The sequence below is a fragment of the Ambystoma mexicanum genome, chromosome 4q (genome assembly GCF_040938575.1).
Source record: "Ambystoma mexicanum isolate Mex_15411 chromosome 4q, UKY_AmexF1_1, whole genome shotgun sequence".
Lineage (NCBI taxonomy): Eukaryota > Metazoa > Chordata > Amphibia > Caudata > Ambystomatidae > Ambystoma > Ambystoma mexicanum.
The window spans coordinates 898053384-898077991 of NC_090928.1; the positions used below are offsets into that span (position 1 = coordinate 898053384).

Here is a 24608-nt window from a genome sequence, read left to right on the forward strand (position 1 = left end):
GGGGTGGACCAGTGGGGGAGGATCACCTGGATGAGGGGTCTTCAGGGAGGGGAAGTGGGACACCGAAGGTTGAGACACGGTACCCCTTTCCTTGTAAAACCTTTTCCCCATCCTACCCTGTAGGATATTTAGAAGCTCTACCCCCCCTTTCCGACACAGGGCCTGAGGCAGAGTGGGCAGGCGCCACAGGAGTGCTCATTCAAAGGACTCTTGCTGACCCCTTTCGTTTTGTGTTGAAACTGCAAGTACTAGACGGCCTTAGGAAAGGGTGGTGTGAAATATCAGAGCGGTCCAACAAGGGTCACATCAAATCCCTTGTGCAATCGAAAGTTTCTGAGAGAAAGCTAGGGGAAGGGAACCCCGATTCTGATAAGATTGTGAATATTGTGGAATAAGGCAAGTGTGAACTCGACAGAGGGATGCCGAAAGAAAGCTAGGAGAAGGGAACCATCGCTTTCTGATGAGATAAAGCAAAGCATGAACTGTATTAAAAACTCATGAACTGACTTTGCAAGGAGGATCCGAGCCCAGCAGAGGGAGATCCCAGGGTTGAAGAGCAATCGCTCCAGGTGCAAGACCACCAAAGGAACTTTTGTTTGCTGGTTGTTTTGATCCAGCAGGCCTTCTAAGGCAAGAGACTTTTTATGAAAGAGACTTGGCACCTGAAGGTTCTGGTATCGTTCAATGGAATGGCGAACCTCATGCTGAAAAGGCCCAGGAGTGTGCTGTGCTCAGGAGTTCTGCCTTGTCCCTTGCATAACACATAGGGAAAGGGAGACCCAGCCATACCGTCCTGATTTATCATTTTGTGAACACTTCTTTCTTTTCTGGTGAACAATATAGCACACTCTTTTGTAACTTAGTGGTAAGGATTGGCAATCGTTTTGTTTTTAGTATAGGCCCTTTTTATTTGACAAGACACTACTAGGACTGCCTTATTATTATTTGATGGTCGTAGTGTGCTCCGATCTTATATTTAGGTTTAGATTAGGCATTTATCTCGCCCATTATAAAGTCCAATAATACCCTTGAACTGTGATCACTTGTGTCTGTCTTTACTGTTACCACCATGTGTTCCTTATATATGGTGTCAGAGTGGGATGCGACTCAATTGAAACAAATTGGAGAACCATACAATTTCAAAAACATAGTCATCAAGCTTCTAACCCTTCTGTTACCACAAGAGAATCAATAGGTTTCGATATTTGTAGAAGTAGGAAAGCTGTCATTCCCCCTGGGTAAAGGGGAATGATTCCTATGTGGTTTTGATACCCCATAAGGGGTGTTACATCAGGTTAGCCCCAAAGTCTGGCCTAGCATGGAAGTTTGGTATAGGCGTTTTAGCAGGCATCATCACCCCGACTTCCGAGGGGATGTAAAGGTTCTCTTACAGATTTCATGGCAAAGTCCCATTTGAAGTACATCATGGGGATCAAACTGCTCAAGGAATTTTGGAAAGGGCACTATTCTCTGAGTTTACAGAAAGCGAACCAGACAAAACAGAAAGAGGTGCATTGGACTTTGTGGAAGCTGATAAACCTTCTAAAATTGAAGAAACTAAGGGAGAGGAGCCCACCATCTATCCCGATCTAGCCTACGCCCATCGAAACAATACCGCTCTCACTGAAGCCTTTCTACAGACTATTCCGCAAGGTGAAGGTATAGGAAAAGGGAGCCCCTTTTTCTTCTTAAAGCAGGTATTGTTATATAGAAGGGAAACATCAACCGAAAGGTTAATAAAACACAGTTGGTGATACCCAGGACCCACCAAAAGGTTGTACTGGAGATTGCACATTCCCACCTTACCGGGGGCCACCTAGGACAATCCAAAACCCAAGCACACATGAGTGGGAAGTTTTACTGGCCAGGAATGCATGCCGATATAAAGACCTTTATCCAGACGTGTAAAATATGTAAAGAAAAACTACCACACACGTCCCATTGCCTGCCCCTTTGAATCCTTTACCAAACATACAAGTCCCTTTTTCAAGAATCGGAATGGACATTATTGGACCTCTAAAACATCCAGATTAGGCAACAGATAAGTTCGTGTGATTGTTGATTATGCCACTAGATACCCTGAAGCATTCCCTGAAGCATTCCCAATGCAAAATAATACCGCATAGCAAATCCTTAACACCTCCTACCGTATTATTTTCCTGGGTTGGCTTTTCTCAAGGAAATATTGACCGATCAGGGTTCACATTTTATGAGCAAGCTCATGGCAGAGGTCAAAGAGCTACTCCATATCACCACCTTATGACCTTCTGTGTACCATTCACAAAATGATGGCTTGGTAGAAAGATTCAACAAGACCCTAAAATTAATCCTGAAAAAATTTGTAGACAAGGACGGGAAGGACTGGGACTGAATGATCCCGTGGGCACTATTTGCAGAGAGGAAAACCCCACAGGCCTCTACAGGATTCTCCCCTTTTGAACTACTTTTTGGCAGAGAGCCCAGAGATGTCCTGGGAAACCTGGGAAGAATGAGAAGAGGCACCCATTCCCATCTCGCAAACTGCTACCCAAATGCAAGAACATATGACACTTGTTTGAGATCTAGTCGGCACTCATATGGAAAAGGCCCAGAGCTAATAGAAATCTAACTACGACAAGAATGTAAGCTTCAGATTGTTTTCTATAGGACAAAAAGTATTGGTCCTATTACACCTCAGAAATCATTCTTGTTTCTAAGTGGCATGGGCCCTATGAAATATTGGAATGAATGGGAACCTGCAATTATAAAGTAGCTCAACCGGGTACGAAACAGAAGGTCCATTTGTATCACGTAAATCTCTTAAAGGACTGGAATGAGAAGCCGTCAGCCACCCATGCCAAAGTACTGTCTTGTTTGGTTCCAGAAGATAGACAACTTTGAACATATTCCTCCTGAGTTGTCTACTCAACAACAAGCAGATCTAAGAGATGTAATTACATCATTCCCGATGTATTTCAGACAAACCAGGAATTATCACTTACCACTTCATTAGAACTTCCAAGGGAAAAGTGGTATATTTAAAACCATATAGACTCCCAGAGGCCCATGAACAGTGGTCAAAGAAGTAAACAAAATGCTGCAAGCTAATATTATTGAGACTTCTTGGAGCCCATGGTCCTCCCCTATCGTGTTAGTCAATAAACCTGACCATTCCTGGAGGTTCTGTAAAGACTTCCGTCATGTTAATGCGATTTTCAACTTCGATGCCTATCCCATGCTGTTCTATCCACCCTAGACTTAACAAAAGGGTACTGGCAGGTACCAATATATGGGCCAGATAAAGAAAAGACAGTGTTTTCAACACCCTTAGGACTGTTTCAATTCAATGTCCTCCCTTTTGGCTTACACAGCACACCAGCAACTTTCCAACACCTAATGGATAAAATCTTACGTCCCTGTTCTAGTGACAAAATCATAATTTATAGTAAAACCTGGGAAGACCACCTTTTCCATCTTCATACTATCATGAGAGTCCTCAGACAGGCCAGCCTAACTGCTAATCGATATAAATGCAGATTGGCAAAGTCAGCCATAAAATATCTCTTATGTTTTACGGAACAGGAACGTACAGCCCCAACATGAGAAAGTGAAAACCGATCTAGATACACCTACACCCAAGACTAAAAGGGATCTTAAAGCCTTTCTAGGGTTAATAGGATATTACTGTAGGTTTATCCCAAATTTTTCTGACAAAACAGCTACGCTGACAGATAAACACAAGAACTCTGACCCCCAGAAACTTCATTGGCGTGAAGAGGATGATATATGTTATAACACCTTAAAGCAAACTCTGTGCCAGAACCTAATCCTGAAGGTAGTAGACTTCTTCAAAGACATGATATTGCAGACAGATGCCTCCCCTACCGGGTTAGGAGCAGTCCTATCTCTAGTTTGCGATGAATTAGAACATCCCATCTTGTTTACAAGTCACAAGCTCATCTAGAGAGAGAAAGAGTAGATACAGTTGTAATAGATCAGGAAGTCCTCGAAAAGAACTAAGAGGAGGATGGAAGCAAGATGAGAGAAAGAAAATCAAATGGTTAGAAAAGATCAAGGTGTGGTGTAACTACTTGAGGAAGAGGAGAGGGGGTTGAGGGAGGTAAAGGGAGTGTGGAGGCAGAGAGGGGGTTGAGGGAGGTAAAGGGAGTGTGGAGGGGGTGCAAAGGCGCCTATTTGGTGAAAAGAACTGTTTGAAGAGGTGAAAGTAGGCAAAAGAAGAAATATAGCAAGAATCTAAAACCAGGTTTTGGATAGGAAAGCCAAGATATGACGCTGTGGTATAGGTCTACCGATGGCACCAGACTGCTCAAGCCTTGTGTGCATAGCTAGGAATGAGACGCAGATAGAGGAGTCATGTTTGTGGTTTCCCTACCTAAACTAAAACTATGGGTCTGTCCAGTGTAAGGAACTCATGGTGGCAACAGTAAAGATAGACACAAGTGATCACAGTTCAAGGGTGTTTATAATGGGTGCGATAAAAATCGCCTAATATAAACCTAAAATGGGAGCCCGCTACGACCATAAAATAATGATAAGGTAGTCCTAGTAGCGTCTTGTCAAATAAAAGGGGCCTATACCAAAAAAACTATTGACAATCCTTACCATTAAGTTACAAAAGAGTGTGGTATAATGTTCACCTGAAAAGAAAGAAGTGTTCACAAAATAAGTCCGGATGGTATGGCACTGTCTCCCTTCCCCACCTTTTATGCACGGGACAAGGCCGAATTCCTGAGCACAGCACACTCCTGGGCCTCTTAAGCACGAGGATATCAGAACCTTCATGGGCCAAGTCTCTTTTCTACAAAGTCCCTTGCCTTAGAAGGCCTGCTGGATCAAAACAAACGAAGACAAATTCCTTCAGTGGTCTTGCACCTTAGGCAATTGTTCTTCGCCCCTAGGATCTACCTCCGCCGGGCTCGGATCCTCCTTGCAAAGTAGGCCTCCGTCCGTCAGGTTCACTATGGCCTTCTTTAACACAGTTCATGAGTTTTTAACACAGTTCATGCTTGGCTTTATCTCATCAGAAAGCAGGGGTTTCTTCTCCTAGCTTCCTTTCGGCATCCCTCTGTCGGGTTCACACTTGCCTTATTCCACAGTATTCACAATCTTATGAGAAAGCGGGGTTCCCTTCCCCTAGCTTTCTCTCGGCAATGGGTCAGAGACTTCCGATTGTTCAAGGGATTTGATGTGACCAGTGTAGGAACACTCTGACATCTCATGCCACCCTTTCCTAGTGCCTTCTGGCAATTGCAGTTTCAATACAAAACAAAAGGGGCCTACAAGAGTCGTTCAAATGAGTACTGCTGGGGCGCCTGACCATTCTGAAGCTGGCCCTTGTTTGGGGTTTCTAAAAAGTTCAAACACACACACAAGTTCTTTGTTCTCAAGTTCCTTGTGTTCATATACTGTCGCCACTTGCAACCTTGGTCTCAACACAGTTCGGTTTGCTATCAGCTTTCTCCGACTCACCGGCTGTGCTGAACCCATTGAGTTGTCTTGCTTCTGGAATTAAGGACAGTACCATGGTAGCCAGCGTGCCTCCCTACTTGTGCTATCAATGCGGGTGGCCCACGTGAACCATTGACATCTGTTCCTCCACACACCAGCTGTAACTCCTGGTCTTATGGTTTCCCTTTCGGAGGCGTTGCGGGTCTGAGTTTAAAAGGGCATGGGTAGTTCCCCCTTTTTCGTCCCTCCAGGCCTCGAAGCCTTTCTCCTCTGTTTGAACTGCCGGTCCAGTGTAGCTGTTTCCTCATGCGTTCGTCCTTGCTCGTAGTGTGCTCTCGTGCTCCGCCTTTAATCCCTGTGGCAAAGCTAAAGGGCCGGCAGGTGTGCGTGGTTATTGTCAATTGCCTGACTCTGCCTGACCCGTGTGTTGGGTCATGTCAGATAAACTGCTCTGGTGTTAGTCCATTGTCCGTTATGCTGTAAGAAAGATTTTGTGTCGAAGGAAGGGGGTAGAGCTTCTAAATATCCTATGGGGTAGGATGGGGAAAAGGTTTTACAAGGAAGGGGTACCACATCTCAACCTTCGGTGTCCCACTTCCACTCCCCGAAGACCCCATCGGCCAGGTGATCCTCCCCCACCGGTCCACCCCCAGTAATTGGATCCAATAACGATGGCCGTGTCATGGCCACCTGGATGACAGATCTCTGGGGACTAGCGGACGAGACACCTTCAGGTTTCTCACATACTCTTCCTCCATGCAATGCCGCCGCATCTTCTTCACAGGGGAACCAGGACAGGAAATCTACATTCCCATGCTGTTTACCTTTCCGGTGTTCCACTGTGAAGCAGTAGGGCTGTAAGTCTAGAAACCATCACATGACACATGGGTTTGAGTCTTTTCTTTGGCTAATCTAAGCTAGAGGAGAATGGTTGGTGACTAATGTAAACTTTCTGCCTAAGAGGTAGTATCTAAGGTGGATAATGGCCCACTTGATTGCCAGGGCCTCTAATTCCAGCAGAGAGTCATTTATTTCATGAATAGAGAAATAACCTGGTTTTAGATTCTTGCTATATTTCTTCTTTTTCCTACTTTCACCTCTTCAAACAGTTCTTTTCACCAAATAGGCTACTTTGCACCCCCTCCACACTCCCTTTACCTCCCTCAACCCCCTCTCCTCTTCCTCAAGTAGTTACACCACACCTTGATCTTTTCTAACCATTTGATTCTCTATCTCTCATCTTGCTTCCATCTTCCTCTTAGTTCTTTTCCGGGACTTCCTGATCTATTACAACTGTATCTACTCTTTCTCTCTCTAGATGAGCTTCCCTCTTGCACTGCTATGTCCCCTCTGGATCTTTCCAACTAGTTGGTACTCTCTCTGTTTCTATCCCTGCTCCTCCTCCCTCTGCTTGATTGCCCTCCTCATCTTTGCTCTGCAATGCCATTTTCTTACTACTCCAATCCGACATCTCTCTCTCTTCAGGTCCAACCTCTGACACCGACACCTTCTTTTTTGATCCTATGCATTCTAATGCCTATGCGTGCCCATAATTGAGGAATTAATCTTAACAGTTTCCTTCTTTGGGCTGAGCACTGGAATTGGTTTGCCATGTTTGAATGCTTCAGCTGACTCTGTAAAAGAAATATTTGTTTATTAACATTAATGTAACTTACAGACATTCTCTTGAATATACTTGTCAATGCACAGATAATCAAGTCTACTTCCAACTCCCCATCCCTCAAATCCCCCTACCCATGACCCAGCCTATGTTCGACTGTATTACGCCACATTCATTTCACTGTTTATTCTGTACAGAGTATTAATGTCTATCTGCTATCTTCCATCTAGGGCGGCGGGGTATGACACTCGCCTAGATTGTATTTTGTGTCATAGCCGACAGTTGCAGTAGCACCTGCCTCCAGGAATTCAGGTCTGTATTTTGCTCTCCTTGGCCTAGGCGAGCTGCTTCTTGCCACACTGAGGTCTCCGCCAGTGACAATTTCTGGAGGTCTCTCCACCACTGTTTTGCTTCCGGGCTCTTGTGCGCCTTCTAGCACATTGCTATCCTATGTTTTGCTAGGATATATGCCAGGTCCTTCAGTTTTAATATGTTATACCTTTTTTGGGTGTGAGAAAATGCCAAGCAAGAAGGCCTTGGGAGACACGTACATCCAATATTATGTCTGCTTTGGCAAGCATTTGAGCTATGTCATCCCAGTACTGTAGGATCCTCCCACAATCCCAGAGCATGTGCACCAAATCGGCGTTGACCATCCCGCCTTTCGTTCAACTTTGTTCTGCTGCCCCGTTGAAACCTGCAATTTTCGGGGGGTTAAGTACACCCTGTGAGTAATATACAGCTGTTTTAGCAGAAATGTCCGGTTTTCAGGACACTTTCTCATGATATGTCATCACTCTCTCCCATTCCCTGTCTGTAATTGGTTCCCGTACGTCCGCTTCCCAGCCTTGTCGGGTCTGCGCTAGCTCAGTGCCACGCTGGAACATGATTAGCTTGTATATCCTCAATACTGCGTGACCGCCTTCTGCGATATCATACAGTGTTTCTATAGTTTCATCTTGTTTTAATTCGCTGGCCTCTGCTGGCCATTTCTGATTTAGCATTATAAGGAAAGAGGTGCATAAAATATGTTGCGCTACATGTATTACAGTGCTTATAGTAAGTGCCCTGAAGTCCACGGGTTTCCCCTCCTGTAGTAAGTCACTAATTGTCGCCACCCCGAAGGGCTCCCAGTACTTCTGTATATTTAGTCTGGATTGGGGGTGGGGGGTCTTCTGCTCCCAGTGCCACCAATGGGACCTGAGGAGAATATGGTGAAGCTTTCCCTAGTAAGCGACAGGCCCTATGCCATATCGACTTCACAAGTTTCAGCAAGAGTGGGAGTCTCGGACTTTATGGTATCTGGATCCATATTATCTCCCTCAGAAAGAATGGAGAATGCCGGCTGCAGTAAAGGAGTGTCCTGAGTCTGGTCATCAGACAACCACCCCATGACAAACTGTAATTGGCTTGCCACAAAATATGCTTCGAAGTTGTGCACCTTTATACCCCTTTGGTCATATGGTTTCTGCTATTTTTTAAGTTCCACCCTGCATCTAGAGTTGTGCCATAGAAACCTCCTACATGTGGTGTCCAGTTTCTTGAAGAAGCTCCTACGGATCTCGTACAGGACATGGGTGAAATAATGGAGGAACCTGGGGAGCACTTCCATCTTCAGCAGCACAGCTTTATCACATCAGTGAAAGAGGCAGTTTAGCTCAGAAGTCCATGGATTTCTCTATCCCGTCTGCCACTTTCTGTGTATTCTGTGTGTGTTCTTCAGGTCGTGGAAGATTTCAACTCTGAGGTATTTAAATGTTTCTACCTCCCATCTCATTGGTAGCATTGGAAGTGTGTTTAGTGGTTTCCCTCTGTACCCTGACAAGGGGAACAAGCATGATTTTTGTTTGCTGACTGTCATGCCTGAAAAGTCGGCGTAGCGTTCCAACACGTCCAATATGTATTGCAGGTTAGTGTCTGGGTGTCGTAGCTATAAGAGCATGTCATCAGCCTACAATGATATCAAATTACATCTACCATGCATATCTATGCCCGCCTCTTTATATTCCTTCCAAAGTTACTCTGCTAGAGGTTCTAGGGCCAGTATAAACGGCATAGGGGACCATGGGCATCCCTGCCTCATACCTTTTTCTAGCACCCATTGTTCTGAGATCTGGTTACCTGTCTCAACTTTCGCGACCAGCATATTGTATAGCAGCCGTACCCATTTAATGTATGTGGCCCCATACCAAAACCTTTCAGTGTACCTAGCAGCCATGGCCATCTGACCTAGTCAAATGCCTTGACCGCGTCTAATGAGGCCATAGCGTAATAGTTTGTGCTGTCTTTGGTGTGATCAATGATATGATGTAACCTTCTCAGGTTCTATGTAATGTTTCTATCTGGTACATATCCTGTTTGGTCCGGGTGTACGAGCAGAGAAATGACTGTCTTCAGTCTATTAGCCATTAGGGCTGTGAGTATTTTCCCATCTCGATTTAGCAGCGACAGCGGTTTATACGACACACAGTCTGTGTTGGGTTTGTTTGGTTTTAGCAACGGGATAGTGATGGATTCCCTTAACGATGTCGGAAGGACTTCTGTGTCAAATGCCTCGTTTAGCATTGATAATAGTGTGGGTTTAACTTCTGTTATGTATTCTTTATAAAATTCACTGGGTAACCCATCTGCCCTGGTGTCTTTCCAGTTGGCAACCCTCTAATAGTGGCTTCCAATTCTTCTATAGTTATAGGGGCTTCCAGCCGGTCAGCTGCTTCTGGGTCTAGCTTTGGGAGGTATATATGTGACAGGGCCCCTGCTATCTTGGGTGATTGTACCTCGGCTGTACCCGAGTATAATTTTTGTAATATTCATGGAAACATTTATTTAATTCTTCCTGCGTCATACATACTGTTCCATCTTCCTTGTGTACTACCCGTATCATATCCCGCTTGAATTAATTTTTACATAGCCAGGACAACATTCAACCTGGTTTATCACCATCTGCATGTTGTTTTTCTATGTATTTCTTGTAATTCAGTGTGCCTAACCTATTGCAGTGTTTCAGGCATTTGTGTTTCAGGGGGGTAGTTTCTTGGAATCGCTATTCAGTCTCCCCCTCCGCGCTATCCATTTCTTCCAGTGTGGTTTCCACCTTGGTTAAGTCTTTATCTATTGCAGCCTGTAGTCCCTTTGCTTGGGCTATTGCTATTCCTCTAATTACAAGTTTGAAGGCTTCCCATAATGTCCCAGCTGACGCTAAACTACCAGTGTTATGTTTGAAGTACTCTTGGACGCTCTGCCGGAGGTGTTCGCGGAACACCAAATCTTTCAGGGATTCACTCCTCAGCTTCCAGGTAGGGATGCATGCTCTTGGGGGAAAACACGCCAAGGAACTAGAAGCCGTGCGTGCTCAGATAATACCCTCACTTTATATTCCGCAGTTGTAAATTCACCCAGGGTTTCTTCCCTGTGAAAACATAATCCAATCTGGTGTATAGATTTTTCAGGGCAGTATGATGTGAGTATCCACGTACGTGCGGCTGAAGGGACCTCAAGACATCAGACAGGTTGAATGCTTTTAACAGAATGTTCATGGCTCTAGCCGGAGGGGCAAGGTGCCCGAATGTATTATCTGGTCTATCGAGTTCAAGGTTTAATGTGCAATTAAAGTCTCTGCCCCAAACTAATGTTCAATTTCTATATGGGCTAATTTGAGTATATAGTGAGCGGAAATAAGCTGCGCTGGCGTGGTTTAAGTGTTTATGATACATATTTCCTTTTTCTAAGAAGCCCTGTAGTATAACCATCCTGCCTTCCTTATCTTTAATCATTTTAAAAACCCTGAATGAAACGGACGGCACTATCCATATCAGTACCCGTCTAGTGTACGCCGAATACAGCGAGCCAATGGTGGTGCCACACCATCTCTTGGCGAGAGCTGTTATTATCTTGACCGTAAGGTGCGTCTCTTGTAATAGTGCTATATCTATCCTTTGGCGACGCAAAAATGTAATTATTCTGTTCCTTTTCATGTAACTATTGAGCCCCTCTGACATTCCAGATGGTCATTATAAGGTCCCCTGTCATATATGACATCTTTTTTGCGACCCTTAGGCCCACTGTTCATAACATGCATACTCTGTATGGATGTATAGGCTGTCTCCCACCTGACCCCCTCCACCCCTTTTCCCTCCCAGCCCCCAACAGTTGCCCAGCTCAATACCTTGTGCTCAGGCATTCCCGTTTCTCACTACCATCCCAGTTATCTTGTCCACTGGTGTCCGGAGTGCAGCAGGCGAATACTTAACAGCTAGTATCCGAAAAAACGGAGAACAGTCTTGGGTAAATAACCAATTTCCTAGCAGATTGCTCCCGACTTATTAGGGTCCACACTGCTTGCTCCTGTTGAAAACAAAAGGTGTTAGTGCCAAAGTTGACTTATGTATGAGTTGAATCTTCCAGTGGTTAGTCCGTTCTTGTCCACATCTTGTTTCCATCTGTTCTTATGGGGTTCACACAGCAGGCGCCTAGGTGTCTCCTGATTGACTATCCACCTCAGATGGGAGGTTTTCCATATCGGTCCCCTTATGTGCATCTTCAGAGGTATCGAAAAACATGGCACGTCCCTTGCTTATGATCTTCAGCCTCGCGGGGTACAGCAGCATATATTTGAGGTTCGATTCCCGCAGCCTTTTTTTACAGATGTGAAGTGCATCCTTTGTTTTTGCACTTGCAGAGTATAATCTTGGTATGCTGTAATGTTTGCTGATGCTCTCTTTATCGTACTGCCTCTCCTTAAGTGTTCAAGGATCTTTTCTCTGTCTTTATAATTTAATATCCGGCTATTATGGGCCTTGGTGGTGCCCCCGGTGGCGGTTTTCTGGCTAGGGACCTGTGTGCCCTTTCGACTGTAAATCCCTGCGTGAGAGTGCCTGGGCGATTTCCTGCAATAGCATGTTCCCAATGAAATTTGCGGGATTCCCACCTTCCTCGCCTTCAGGAAGACCGATAATTCTTACATTATTCCGTCTAGCCCACCCTTCTGTGTCCTCAATCTTTCCCTCCATGTTTCACATTTGTTGTTGCAGTGTTGCTATGTCTTTTGTGTTGCCCTTCAGGCCTATTGCATTTGTTGTCACCTGCTTTTCGAGGGGCCCAATTTGTTCTGCTAGTGTTCTAACATCTTCTCTTAGGAAGTTCACCTCTAGGCCGATCGCAACCATTTTGGTCTCCAGTGCGATCTTCAAGGCTGCTATTGCGGCCAGGACTTGGTGGTCTCCTACATTCTGTTCCTGTTCCACTCAAGGTGTTGGGGCAGCAGGCATGATAGCTTTGCTTGAGTTTGCTAATTTGGCAAAAGTATCCAGTGTAGGCTGCTTTGATTTATACTTTGGTGCCTTAGCGGACATGTTTGAATTGCTTTGTTACAGGGTATGCACTGTTCATCAGCTATATATAGGCGACCAGCCCTTGCAGGTCGTTGATGTGTAGCTACGTCCCCCGCATCGGGCGCAAGTACTGGCCATGCAGTTTGTTCAGAGGGAGCCGTCAAAGAAATGTTTCTCCCTGAGTCTCTTGTACTTGTTTGGGTTTCATGGGCAACTGCTGGCACCAGTGGTAACAGGGGTAGAACATTCCTATTGTCATGTACAATCGGGATATGGCTTTTGTTTGTGTGATTTTTCCAGAGGGCAGTGGGTTACTTCTCTGGGGGAAATTGGACAGTTCATTTTCCTTTGGGGTTTGTCTACATTGGGGTTTGCTAGGGTTCAAAAGATGTGTGGTTTTCGTAAGGAAGATGATGGACTCAGGATCCTCCATTTACCTTTTCCGGTGACTGGATCATGGAACGGATGAAGGAACCCAGCCACCACAGTCTAATCCATCTTATTACTCATCCTCATCGTCTAACATGGGACTTTGTCACAATACCCAAATGAATTTGACATATTTCTGCAATTGAACAATCGTGTACAATAAAAATATTAAATGTGTATTTAACATGCTTATTTACATAATACACTCTTTTACCAACTTGACAAACTGTGGCGCTACAAGTTTTGTTAACACCATTAGACTTCTAGAACACAAAAGATGCATATTAGAAAATGATGGCAACCTCACGAATATGTACTATTGCTAAAGCGATCGTCTTCCTTCTGGCATATCCACAAGGAGAGCAGTCTGCAGTGTGACCACTCAGTCATTTCCTTAAGAATAGCAGTTCAGGACTCCTTTTCCTCTATAAATTTCTAAAGATAATCCCGAAATTAACGGCATCAGCCTGAGTTTATTTTCCATTTCCAAGATAACATTTTGGATGCTGTGTTTTGATAGTTGGGTTGATATTTATCCATGCTTCACATAAAAGTGCATAATCCTTCTACAGTAGCAGTGAAGTAACAATTTCAAACATCAATGGAATGTTTCAGTCTACTATCTTTCCTCCCTACAATAGTACAGTAGTGTCAGAGTTACTGCTCTGAAGTCAGGACGACAGCAAAGACAATCATTAGTGGCAACTCAGGTATAACACCCAATGGGAAATCCAGGGACAAATTACTAGAAGGAGCAATGAAACCGATTTGCAGAGATTCCTGTTAACAGTGTTTGGGGCATTGCATAACTATGCTCCCTATAAATAACCTCAATTTATGCAAAATCAGGACCCTAACCCTGTGAAAAAAACCTGCTCACTTAAATACACATCCTATTGGAAAATGGGAAATCCTTCTGTGTATAAATACATTTGTACATAATTAATCAGAGAACATGTGGTGTGTACATGCAGGAAAGCAGCAAGAGCCTTGCCTACCTCAAACTGGGAATCTAAAGCCAACACACCCTACCTCTTTCAAGTGAATAATGGAAATTTGAATGTGTGAAAAGTAATAAAATTAAAGATTTATGAAATCACTAAACTAATGTTCGCAAAAACTTGTCCTTACTGCCTCAAGACATTCAATACAAGAGAAAGGCTGCTCTCTCACCTTGGTAAGGAACCCCTTCGCTGTGGGTTTGATGTCAGGCTGAGTGAAGAGAGCACTGGCAGCTTGCACACGGAGAACATTCTGAAGAACTCTGATCCACTCCTCTAGGATATTAGGAGAATCTGCACTCAAGTAATACGTTCGCTTTTCTGTGATCAACTGAAAAAGTAAAAGAAAACGGACCTTGGTGATCATTTATTTTAAATGTTGGTCTCCCAGATATCCTTTTGAAGCACTTTTCCTGATATGTCTAAAGGAGATAGCAGCATAGGGGATTTCCAGGATAGGGGTTTACCCAAGACACGAGTATTAAGTCAATGAAGCGAAGTTCCTTCTTCAGAAACACAGACTTTGTATACCTACTTCTTCCTGAATAAAGACCAGAACTGAAGATAGGAAATACACGTCCACCTGGGGGCGAATGAGAGCGATGAGGGCCGGGACTAAGGGGTGGGGCCATGGCAGGCGAGTGACAGGCGTATAAAAAGTGTTTATGAACAAATAACATAATTTATCAACAAATTGTATCTTTGTTTGCCCATCCAGAATGGAAGTCAACAATTACCAACATGCAGAATAGTGTGAGCCAAAACAATCATATCTGGAAAGAAACAGTGAAAGAAAATGCACCCGACTGAGGTCTTTATGTCACACAGCATGCAATTTTACACATCCCTCCCATTTTTAACAACCCACCATCTGCACCTCTTCAGATACAATAGCAACTGCGAATTATCCACTGGCTGCCGGATCTCTCTTCATCTAACATTAATTGCACTTTAGCATGCTTAAATTCAAAACAAATTTTAAAAAAGACAAGCTGAAGCAGAGCTAATTTGAGCTTGGAATTTCTCTGAGCCCTGGGATAAGCTGATCACTGTGGGTTCACTGTGTTACCGAGACTCAGGAATCTCTATGTACTTTTGGTTTCCCCAGATTTAGAATCAGTGGAGACAATTTTTGCTAGATATAGAATCTAGGGAAATTTGTCCCAATTCCGGTACTAATCAAAACTTCAAGCACATACACACAGCACTTAATCAGGTTAACTGTAATAAGATAGAATACATCATTGTTACGCCAAAACTGCACTGTTGTTCTATAGAATACCCATTGCATCTTCATGGGTCGATGAGGCTATGTTAGGCAGAATTCCATGCAGTGCCCTTAGGGACCACTACCCACAATTAAGACTAAAGGTGGCAATACAAGTTTTACCTTTGGTACAAGCCTGTACTACTAGGTTATAGTGGTAGCAGTAGGAGAGCAGCCAGGCTTATCTCAAGAGTATATGAGCAGTAGCAGAGATTACACAAAGGGACCACAATTACTGTGACTCAAGCAAACACTGACTCAAGGTTTCAGGTAAAAAATATAAGTACATTTATTTTTTAAACCATTAGTTATTAACACGACACTTCTATTAATTCAAAAACCACATGTAAAATATACTACAACTAACCAATTCACTTTGTACCATATTTTCCGAGGTAAGTACCCTGTGTTTGAATGGACTGGTGTTACGAAACAGAACACGTTACCGTGAATACAATTGCGATCACTTTTTGACAGTTCGGTCTACTAGATAAACGCGTATCCGCGGCAAGAAATGCTACCGTGGTAAAAACACACTTAGCACCCGAAATACCCAGAGAGAGATGGGGGCAAAAATCACAGGCAATATGTTGGTTAGGCACACAGAATCGAAGAACACACAGACAGGAATTCAAGAGTCAAGGGGCCGGAGCCAAAGTCAAGTGACAACGAGTGCCTGTTGTCGAGGATCGCACAGTCGGACTGTTTGAGATTCAACGTTGCCAAGAATACTTTGATACTGTCAAGGTTCGGAAGCAAAAGTTATAAGAAGGAGGGAAAAGTAAGGGCAAGCCTTAAAGTAGAGAAATAGGGATTTCACCCAAAATTCCTCAAACAGGAGACAGTACCTTTCTTCAAAGAACGAAGCTGGTGCCACAGCAGTTGTTCCTGTTGGATACCCGCAGACCCACGCTTTCCTGCAGCTTCAGCATGAAGAACGACGATGAGGGGGTCCGCACCACACAGACGCCGGCAGCAGCGACAATGAATAAAAGGTGCGCTCCTTAAAAACAGGAGAGGTTCTTCAGGTGGCTATCCAGACCACTACAGCAGTGTGCAGCGATTTGGACCACAAATGCGACCTCTGGCTGAAGAATATGAGCTGGTTATCCCCAACAGGCTCAAGGTAAGAAGACTCCGGGCTGGATCTCCTCTTAGTCATTGAAGGGTAGATACCTCAGGACTGCAGCAGGGCTTCACCGGTACGGGGTTGTTGCAGCAGTCGACCTCTCCTCCACTTGTCGTCGGTTCCTTGTAGTTCCAATGGCGACTCTCTGACTTCCAGCCCAAGAGACCTGCCTTTTATGCACAAAACCCCCATTCACACAGCCTGACTGTCAGTCACCCAGCAGGGGGGTTGTCCAGCCCGGACAACCACCTTGTCCAATCATGTCAAAGTGTGACTTGGGTTTCCTAAAATACCCTGTGCAGGGGGTCACTACACCACTCCCTCACATTCAGCCCACCTAGACACCCAGGTGTCCTGAGGAGGGCTTTTAAGTAGAAGCCTGCCAAAAGACAGTGAACAAAGAAGGAAAATCTGGTTTGCAGCGCAAAGTAAAATACAAGGAGTTTAACAAAAAGAAATGGCGAATAAACCGCACCGGAGCCAAAGGAAAAAGGATTTGGTCAAGTGGGTTTATGTCTGAGGCTAACACAAAAGCCTACAATATTACCACGGTTATATAAGATAACCGCGGTAGAAATGTAGGGTAGATACCACTGCCACCAGCCATGTCTAAATGTTAAAAGAGCGAAACAATGCTCTTGAAAAGGAGGTACAGATAAAAAGAGTTAACCCTTCCAGCAGTCCATGTAAGATGGTGTGTACTGGATCTGTGGTTAAATTTGACTAAGTAAAGTTAATGGTAACTTTAGCCTTTTCTGGGTAGTAGTCGCCTCAGAAATGGAGTTGGGAGGAGTCTGAATGACAACCCTCTGCCACTGCACAGAAGGTGCTGTGTGACACACACAAAGAGGGGGCTACTGAAGTGGTGTACTCCAGAGCCCACAATCACAAAAACAGGTCAAAACACATAGCAAAATACAGGTAAGAGTGGGGAAAAAGCTCACACTCTTACCAAGTGGAAAGAAACAAATCCAGAGATCCAGCAAAGCTGCTGAGGGACTCACTAGGTAAGGGAAATTAGCCATGAAATGAGAATTCTCCCTAACACTCGCCCCCCCACCCAGACTAAGGGACAGGAGGATTTAATACACTCCTGGATTGTTCTCATACCTCTAGTCCGTTACAAACATCATAGAGAGACCATCAGCATTTTGGTGGTGACTTCCTGCTCTGTGCTCAATGGAAAAATCAAATCCTTGGAGGCAGATTGACCATCTGAGTCACTTTGGGTTTTCCCCGTTCATTTGCATCAGCCATCTCAAGGGTTGGTGGTCAGTCTGAATGGTGAAGGTAGATCCATACAAGTATGGTCTAAACCTCTTCAGTGCCCACACAATAGAAAAGCATTCACATTCTATTGTTGCCCACCTTGTTTCAGGATCCTTTAACTTCCTGCTGATGAAACAAATGGGGTGTTCCCTACCTTTCTCATCCAGTTTACTAAGGACTGCACCTATACCTACATTTGAAGCATCAGTTTGTACAATGAAGGGTTGGTGATAGTCAGGAGCTCTTAGGACTGGAGCTTGTCAAAGGGCTTTCTTTAGACCTTCAAAGGCTTGATTGCACTCCTCATTCCACTTGACCTTTTTAGGAAATTTGGGAGAGGAAATGACATTCAAGGGAGAAGCTATGGTCCCATAGTTCTCTATGAAGTTCCTATAATATCCAGTGAGACCTAAGAAGGCTCTCACTTGGGTTTGAGTAGTAGGGGTGGCCCAGTTTTGTACAGCTTGTACTTTGCTAGGCAATGGCCTTATTTCATCTCCTCCTACCTCATGTCCAAGGTAGACCACTGAACTCTGACCAATTTGACATTTGGTTGCCTTGATGCTCAGATGGGCCTTTTCCAGAGCCTGCAATACATAACCTAGGTGTTCAATATGTTCTTTCCATGTAGGGCTGAACACTGCAATGTCATCCAAGTATGCCATGCAGAAGTCCTCCATCCCATTCAGAACTTGATTGACCATACTCTGAAATGTAGCAGGTGCACTCTTTAATCCAAAAGGCATTACCATGAATTGGTAGAGGCCAGCTGGGGTAGAAAATGCAGTTTTCTCCTTGGCATGGTCTGACAGAGCTATTTGCCAATAGCCTGACGTTCAGTCAAATGTGCTGAGGTACTTGGCTGCACCAAGTTTGTCCACCAGCTCATCTGTCCTAGGTAAAGTATGGGCATCAGTCGTTGTGACTGCATTTAGAGCTCTATAGTCCACGCAGAATCTCAACTCCTTGGATCCTGCCTTTGGTACAAGCACAACTGGGCTAGACCATGGGTTAGTAGAGGGTTCTATAACCCCGAGATCAAGCATCTTGTTGACCTCATTCATTATATGGATTCTTATATTGTCAGACATTCTGTAACCCCTACTGTTGACAGGCAAACAGTCACCAGTGAGTATATCGTGCTGGCCCCAAGGGGTTAAGCCTGGTGAAAGTGAGAACAGGGAGGCAAACTGATTCAACAGTAACTTGCACTCATCCTGCTGGTCAGATGTGAGACTGGAAAAGAGATTAACTCCTTCCACTTGCTCATCTAAAGGTAAGCCTCTGAGGAGGTCAGGCAGAGGTTCACTCTCCTCGTCCTCCTGGGCTGAAGCTAGAAGCAAAGCTCCTATGTCAGGTCGAGAGACATATGCCTTCAAACGGTTGGTGTGAAAGACTCTGGGAGCCTCCTTAGGTTTGTCTAAGTCCACCAGATAGTTCACCTCTCCAAGTTTACCCACAACCTTGAAGGGTCCTATCCATTTGTCCTGCAAGGCCCTCTGCCTTGTGGGGACCATAACAAGAACAAGCTGGTCTTGAGTAAACTCAACCATGTTAGCCTTCTGGTCATGCCAATGTTTGACCAGAGCTTGACCAGCCTTCAAGTTATCAGTTGCCTCTGCCATCATGTGTGACATTCTCCTCCGGAGACCTATCACATAGCCACTCGTTCTGGCTTGGGGGAGGAGCACTCTCCAACCCCTCCTTAATCAGGGCCAATGGACCTCTGACTGGATGGCCATAGAGCAGTTTGAAGGGACTAAATCCTACTCCCTCCTGAGGGACTTCTATATATGCAAAGAGAAGGCATGGCAGTAGAAGGTCCCACTTTCTTTTAAGGGTTTCTTCTACAGCACCTATAATGCTCTTCATAGTTCTGTTAAACCTCTCTATCAACCCATTGCTTTGGGGGTGGTAGGCAGTTGAGAACTTGTAGGTTACTCCACAGGTTTTCCACACGGGGGGCTTGCATGTAGTTGGGCATAAAATGTGATCCCCTGTCAGATATCACCTCCTTAGGAAAACCTACTCGGGTAAAAATACCAAGTAGGGCCTTAGCCACAGCCAGAGCCTTAACAGTCCTCATAGGTATGGCTTCAGGAAATCTAGTGGCATGATCCACTACAACCAGGATAAACCTGTTGCCTGAAGATGTGGGAGGATCAAGAGGACCAACTATGTCAATCCCGACCCTTTCAAAAGGAACTCCCACCACTGGGAGAGGCACTAAGGGTGCCAGAACTTGGATCCACTCTTGCCAGAGGTTTGGCAAGTGTGACAGCTTCTGCAGAATTTGTCTACTTCTGAACCCATTTTAGGCCAAAAGAAGTAAAGAGAGAGCCTTTCCTTGGTCTTCTTAAAACTTAAGTGACCAGCCAAAGGTATCTCGTGGGCTAACTGCAGAAACTGGAGTCGGTTCACTAGAGGTACTACAAGTCTTTTGCAGTCTCCAGGGGTTGACTCAGTTGGTTCACTGTAGAATAGGCCATCTTCCCAGTGCAACCTATACTTCCCAGGGTCAGTCCCATTGAGCTGAGAAGTTGCGTGTTGGCGAAGACCTTCCAAGGTAGGGCATTCTCTTTCTCCCTTAAGAAATCTTTCCTGTTGGGTCCACCTTCTGCCAGTAAAGAATGCAGCTCAGGATGGTCAACAGGGTCCAGATATCCTACCAAGGTAAGATCTTCTTCTAGATCTGATTCCTCAGTATCTAGTTTGACCATACAGGGTTGAACCTCACACTCAGCCTCAGCTGGTGTGGGAGTCACAGATGTGACTTTGGACAGACTCGGAGATGTCCTTCTGGGCACAGGAGTGCTTGCTGGTTTCTTGCTGGCAGACTTGGGTTTCCCCTTGGTCTTTCCTTGCCCTGCAATGGCAGTAAGTAAATCAGGTGGACTTGGGTAGATAGTTTTCTCTATCATGTCCCCAGGAGAGCCTCTCAAGGTTCTCTCCCTTGCAGACCTTGTGAGCTCCTGCTTCCTTCTGCTGGGGGACCTGGGGGTACTAGACACAACTCCAATAGTTTTAAGGTCATTACCCAGCAGGACCCTCCCAGGTACATTATTTTGCACACTTACAGGTATCCTGACAGTCATGTCATTACACTGATTAAGAGCTGGTAACTGGGGAACCATTTGCACAGGGCCTCCAGCTAACTTGGTTAAGTGTTTGGGTGCCTTAGCAACATCCTCCTTGAAAAAACATTCATCAACTACAGTTATGCTGGCTCTAGTGTCTCTGATGGCAGGGGTCTCCTGACCATTCACAAGAACGCTATCTTTGTAATACTCTTTAGTATTATGTGGGATTGAGTTATAGACATCTAAGTTCTGTTGTTCCCAAAGACCCAAGGACACTAAAGAAACACTAGCCGAGACGCTCATGGGCTCATCAGCTAGCAACTGAAAGTTTCCACTGGTCATAGGTACTTCATCCACCTGGGAGAAGGCTAAGGAGACAGTGTTGATCCCTGAAGGTTTACCCTTACATCTGGGATCTCCTTTCACATGGTCAGGTAGCCCACAAACAAAGCATTTTCCAAATGCTCTCTTAAATCGGGGTTTACTCTGACCTCCATCTGGTTTGGGACCAGATGGTACACTAGCCTGATTCGGTTTTCCTTGTGGCTTACCCTGGTTATGTTTGGGGGGCTCTTTTGGATTGGAATTATTGGAATTCTCTTTGTTGTCTTTCTTTGGCTGCTTTCCCTCATCCTTTTTCTGAGTTGCCCCAGAATCCTTGTGAGTGGCCCTTTTGGCAACCCACAAGTCAGCAGCCTTAGCTAGTTTCTTAGGATCCATCTCCTTTGAATCAGCCAAGTGCTGTCTAAGCTCAGGGGAACAGACATCAAAAATAGACTCCAACATTACAAGATTCCTCAAACCTTCATAAGTGTTCACTTTGTAAACCTTAACTCAACCATCTAAGTTTTTCAAACATTCACACACCCGGGTAGCCCAAGGGGTACCATCATGCTTTTTGAGGGTTCTAAACCTCTTAAGATAATGGGAAGGGGTCTTCCCAAATCAAGCTATTAATGCTAGCTTCACACAGTCATAATCCTGTTTATCCTCCTCCCCCAACTCCATTACAGCATCACTTGCAACAGGGGGAGCCTAGAGAAAAGCCAGGGCATCAGCTGTTAGGCATAAACCTGTGCAGTTCCCTTATGGACCACTGCAAAAGATTTAAGACTATAGGTGGTTGGCAGTAAACCCAATTGGTAGCAGTCTGTACCACCCAGATTTACCTGGTAGCTGTGGCTGAGCAGTCAGACTTCCTTCAAGATGAGTTAAGCAGTATTTAGAGTATACACAATAGGTACAGAGATTCAGTAGCACAAGCAAACACTGACCAGAGCTTTGGTGTAAAAGTATATAATTATTTATTTAAAGACACACTTGTAAATTACACTTGCATAAAAAGGAGGTAAGTAAATTCAACACACAGTCACTATTATATATATACAACCCTAATTACTTATTAGACAAGTCTTAGTGAGAAACACCACTTATTTTCAGACAGAGGTGAGCGCTTAAAATAAGATGGCACTCAAATAAGTTGTATAAAAAGGGAGGAAAAAGGCAGAGTTATGAAAACACACAATTTCAATACTTTTCAAAGAACCACAGTGAGGCAGGTTAGGCAAAGTCTAATGGAGAGCAAGGAAGTTCAAATGCCAGACCCACTCTTAGAGAGAGCAAGCGAAATGGGTCCAGGATCACACAGTGGGGTTATGCCCAAAGAGTCTTTGTAGATAGTTCACAAAAGATTGAGATCAAGTCAGGAAAAGTTAGTTAACAGGCCCCAGGCTAACCCATGTTAGAAAGTCGAGGGAAGCCAGGCGGGACACAGTACCTGAAAGTGGGAAGAACGCTCCAGCGGGGGCAGTTGTACCTGGCAGCGGGTGCAAGTCGGTGTTTCGTCCAGAGGAAGAGGAGGTCTCAACGTGGAGGAAAGATGAAGGTCGTTGCACTGCCAGGGAAGAAACCAGCCGCTGAGTTTTCCGGTTACAAGTTACTACACTTTTCTTCACAGTAGTGGTAAACCGTGGTATTCCGGTTGCCGGGGTGCTTGGCACAGGCAAGGCGGCCACGAGATGGTCCAGGAAGGCGAAAAGACGGGAAAACTGGTTATCCCCACCAGTCAAAGGAAGAAGACTCTCCGGGCTGGAGATCTCCTCTGTCGTCTGGAAAAGTTGTGAGACGGTTCAGCAGGGCTCCACCGGTGGTGTCGTCATTGCAGGTCGGCTCGGCTTCTCCCTACTCGGATTCTTTAGGTCCTGTGCCGACTTCTGAGGTTCCAGTCCCCAAAGCCCTGCTTTTATGCAGAAAACCTCCATTCATTCAGCCTAGCTGTCACTCAAACATGCTAAGTGGTGAGCCGGGCGGCTCACCACTTGGGCCAATCACACAAGAGTGCAACTTGAGTTGCTGAGGCAACACAGTCCAGGGTGCCTAAACCCCCTCCCACGCCCCCTGTGGTACCCAGACAGAGTGGCACCACTTCTGGAGGCTTCTGTGGAGAAGCCTGCCAAAAAGTGGAACAAAGGGCTCAACTTGGATTGGAGTCACAGAAGCGAACACAGATGCCATTTTGGAACCAAGTTTCGGCAAAAAATAGCAACCGGTGAATTTCTATTAATTTAATAAACCGGCGGTATGTTCGAGACTATTTTAAAAAGTGGTAGCCTCGAACAATGGGAAATCCTATTGGAATATATTTGCGGTCGAATATAAAAAGTAGTATCCACTGCCACCAGCCAAAACTCGGTCGGGGGGAACTGGACAGTGCCTCCTCGAACAACAGACCTCGAGGGAATCGAATTGCCACGACCAGTACGTCCACAATATGATGGTTTGTAATGGTTCTGTTCACAATTTAAGACTAGTAAAGCCAATGGTGACTTTACATGCCCTGGGAGACAGTAGTCAGTCCCAGGGTATGGAGTCTATGTTGGGGGGGGGGTCGCTACGACACCCGTGGATTACTGCATGGAGGGTGCTGTGTAACCCACATACCAAAAACACATGAAGCCCTATGGGGTAAAGGATCCCATAGCCCATAAAACACATACAAAGTCAAAGGAACACCTCAAATCATGTCTAAGAGTGGGAGAAAAAGAGTCTCACTCTTAGCAGGAGAAAAAAAAAATAAACCCCAAAATTCCAGCAAAGCTGCTGGGGGACTCACTAGGTTTGGGAAATTAGCCTTAACAGAGAATTCTCCCTAACATCAGCTGATTCTCTGAGATACCTTGAATCCCATGATTGTACTCAAACACTGCTAACCAATCCAAAACATCAAGTTTAGTCTCAAACATACCAATCATTTCCTTTGGCATACAGTCTCTCTTAGGGCTGGCAGACCTAGAAGACTCTGGGAGAGAAGAATTTTCTACAGACAATTTCTTCATCTCTAGTTCATGATTCAGCTCCATTTCTCTGAGCCTTAACTCTTGATGTTTCATGGCAGTTTGTGCATCAATACGTTTCACTTCCAATTCAAGTCTCATTTTCTCAAGTGCAATAAATTCAGGAGTAAGTGTAGGACCTGTGGGGGTCCCAGTGGCAGAGGTTGTGCTTTCTGAGCAGGCAAAGGAGTTGTAGGGTTTCCTAACAAGGACTCATCTACTTCTTCCAAATCAACACTCTCTGAATCAGAAACATCATTATCCACATTTGCTGGAGGGGTGGGCCCTTCTGACCCACTCTCCAGACTTTGTTTTCCTATTAACTTTGTAATCAATTCAGATGTCTTTCCTTTACCAGAGAGACTACTCTCCCTACACATGGTTCTCAAAACCTCAGCAGTGTAGTTCAAAAGACCCTCTTCAGTGTAGCTTTCCATATTTGACATGATTTCTTAGATAGAATTAGTGGTGTTAACCTTGTGGTTAGTTGAACCCAAGCAATAGCAGCACTCTAAGTGTAATCACTCTACTTTCAAATCCTCACCGCTGTACACCAGTGTTAGGCAGAATTCTGTGCAGTGCCCTAAGGGACCACTACCCACAATTAAGACTACAGGTGGCAATACAAGTTTTACCTTTTGTACAATCCTGTACTACTAGGTTATAGTGGTAGCAGTAGCGGAGCAGCCAGGCTTATCTCAA

General features: G+C 44.9%; 1 protein-coding gene across 1 annotated transcript in view; it reads right to left on the reverse strand.

The window, feature by feature from the left end:
- PLEKHH2 (pleckstrin homology, MyTH4 and FERM domain containing H2) overlaps window positions 1–24608 on the reverse strand; it is a 1974292-nt gene that overhangs the window by 990355 nt on the left and 959329 nt on the right. The window contains exon 14 of the mRNA XM_069608462.1: window positions 14002–14160. Coding sequence (XP_069464563.1) covers window positions 14002–14160 — 159 coding nt within the window. The remainder of the gene's footprint in view (window positions 1–14001; window positions 14161–24608) is intronic.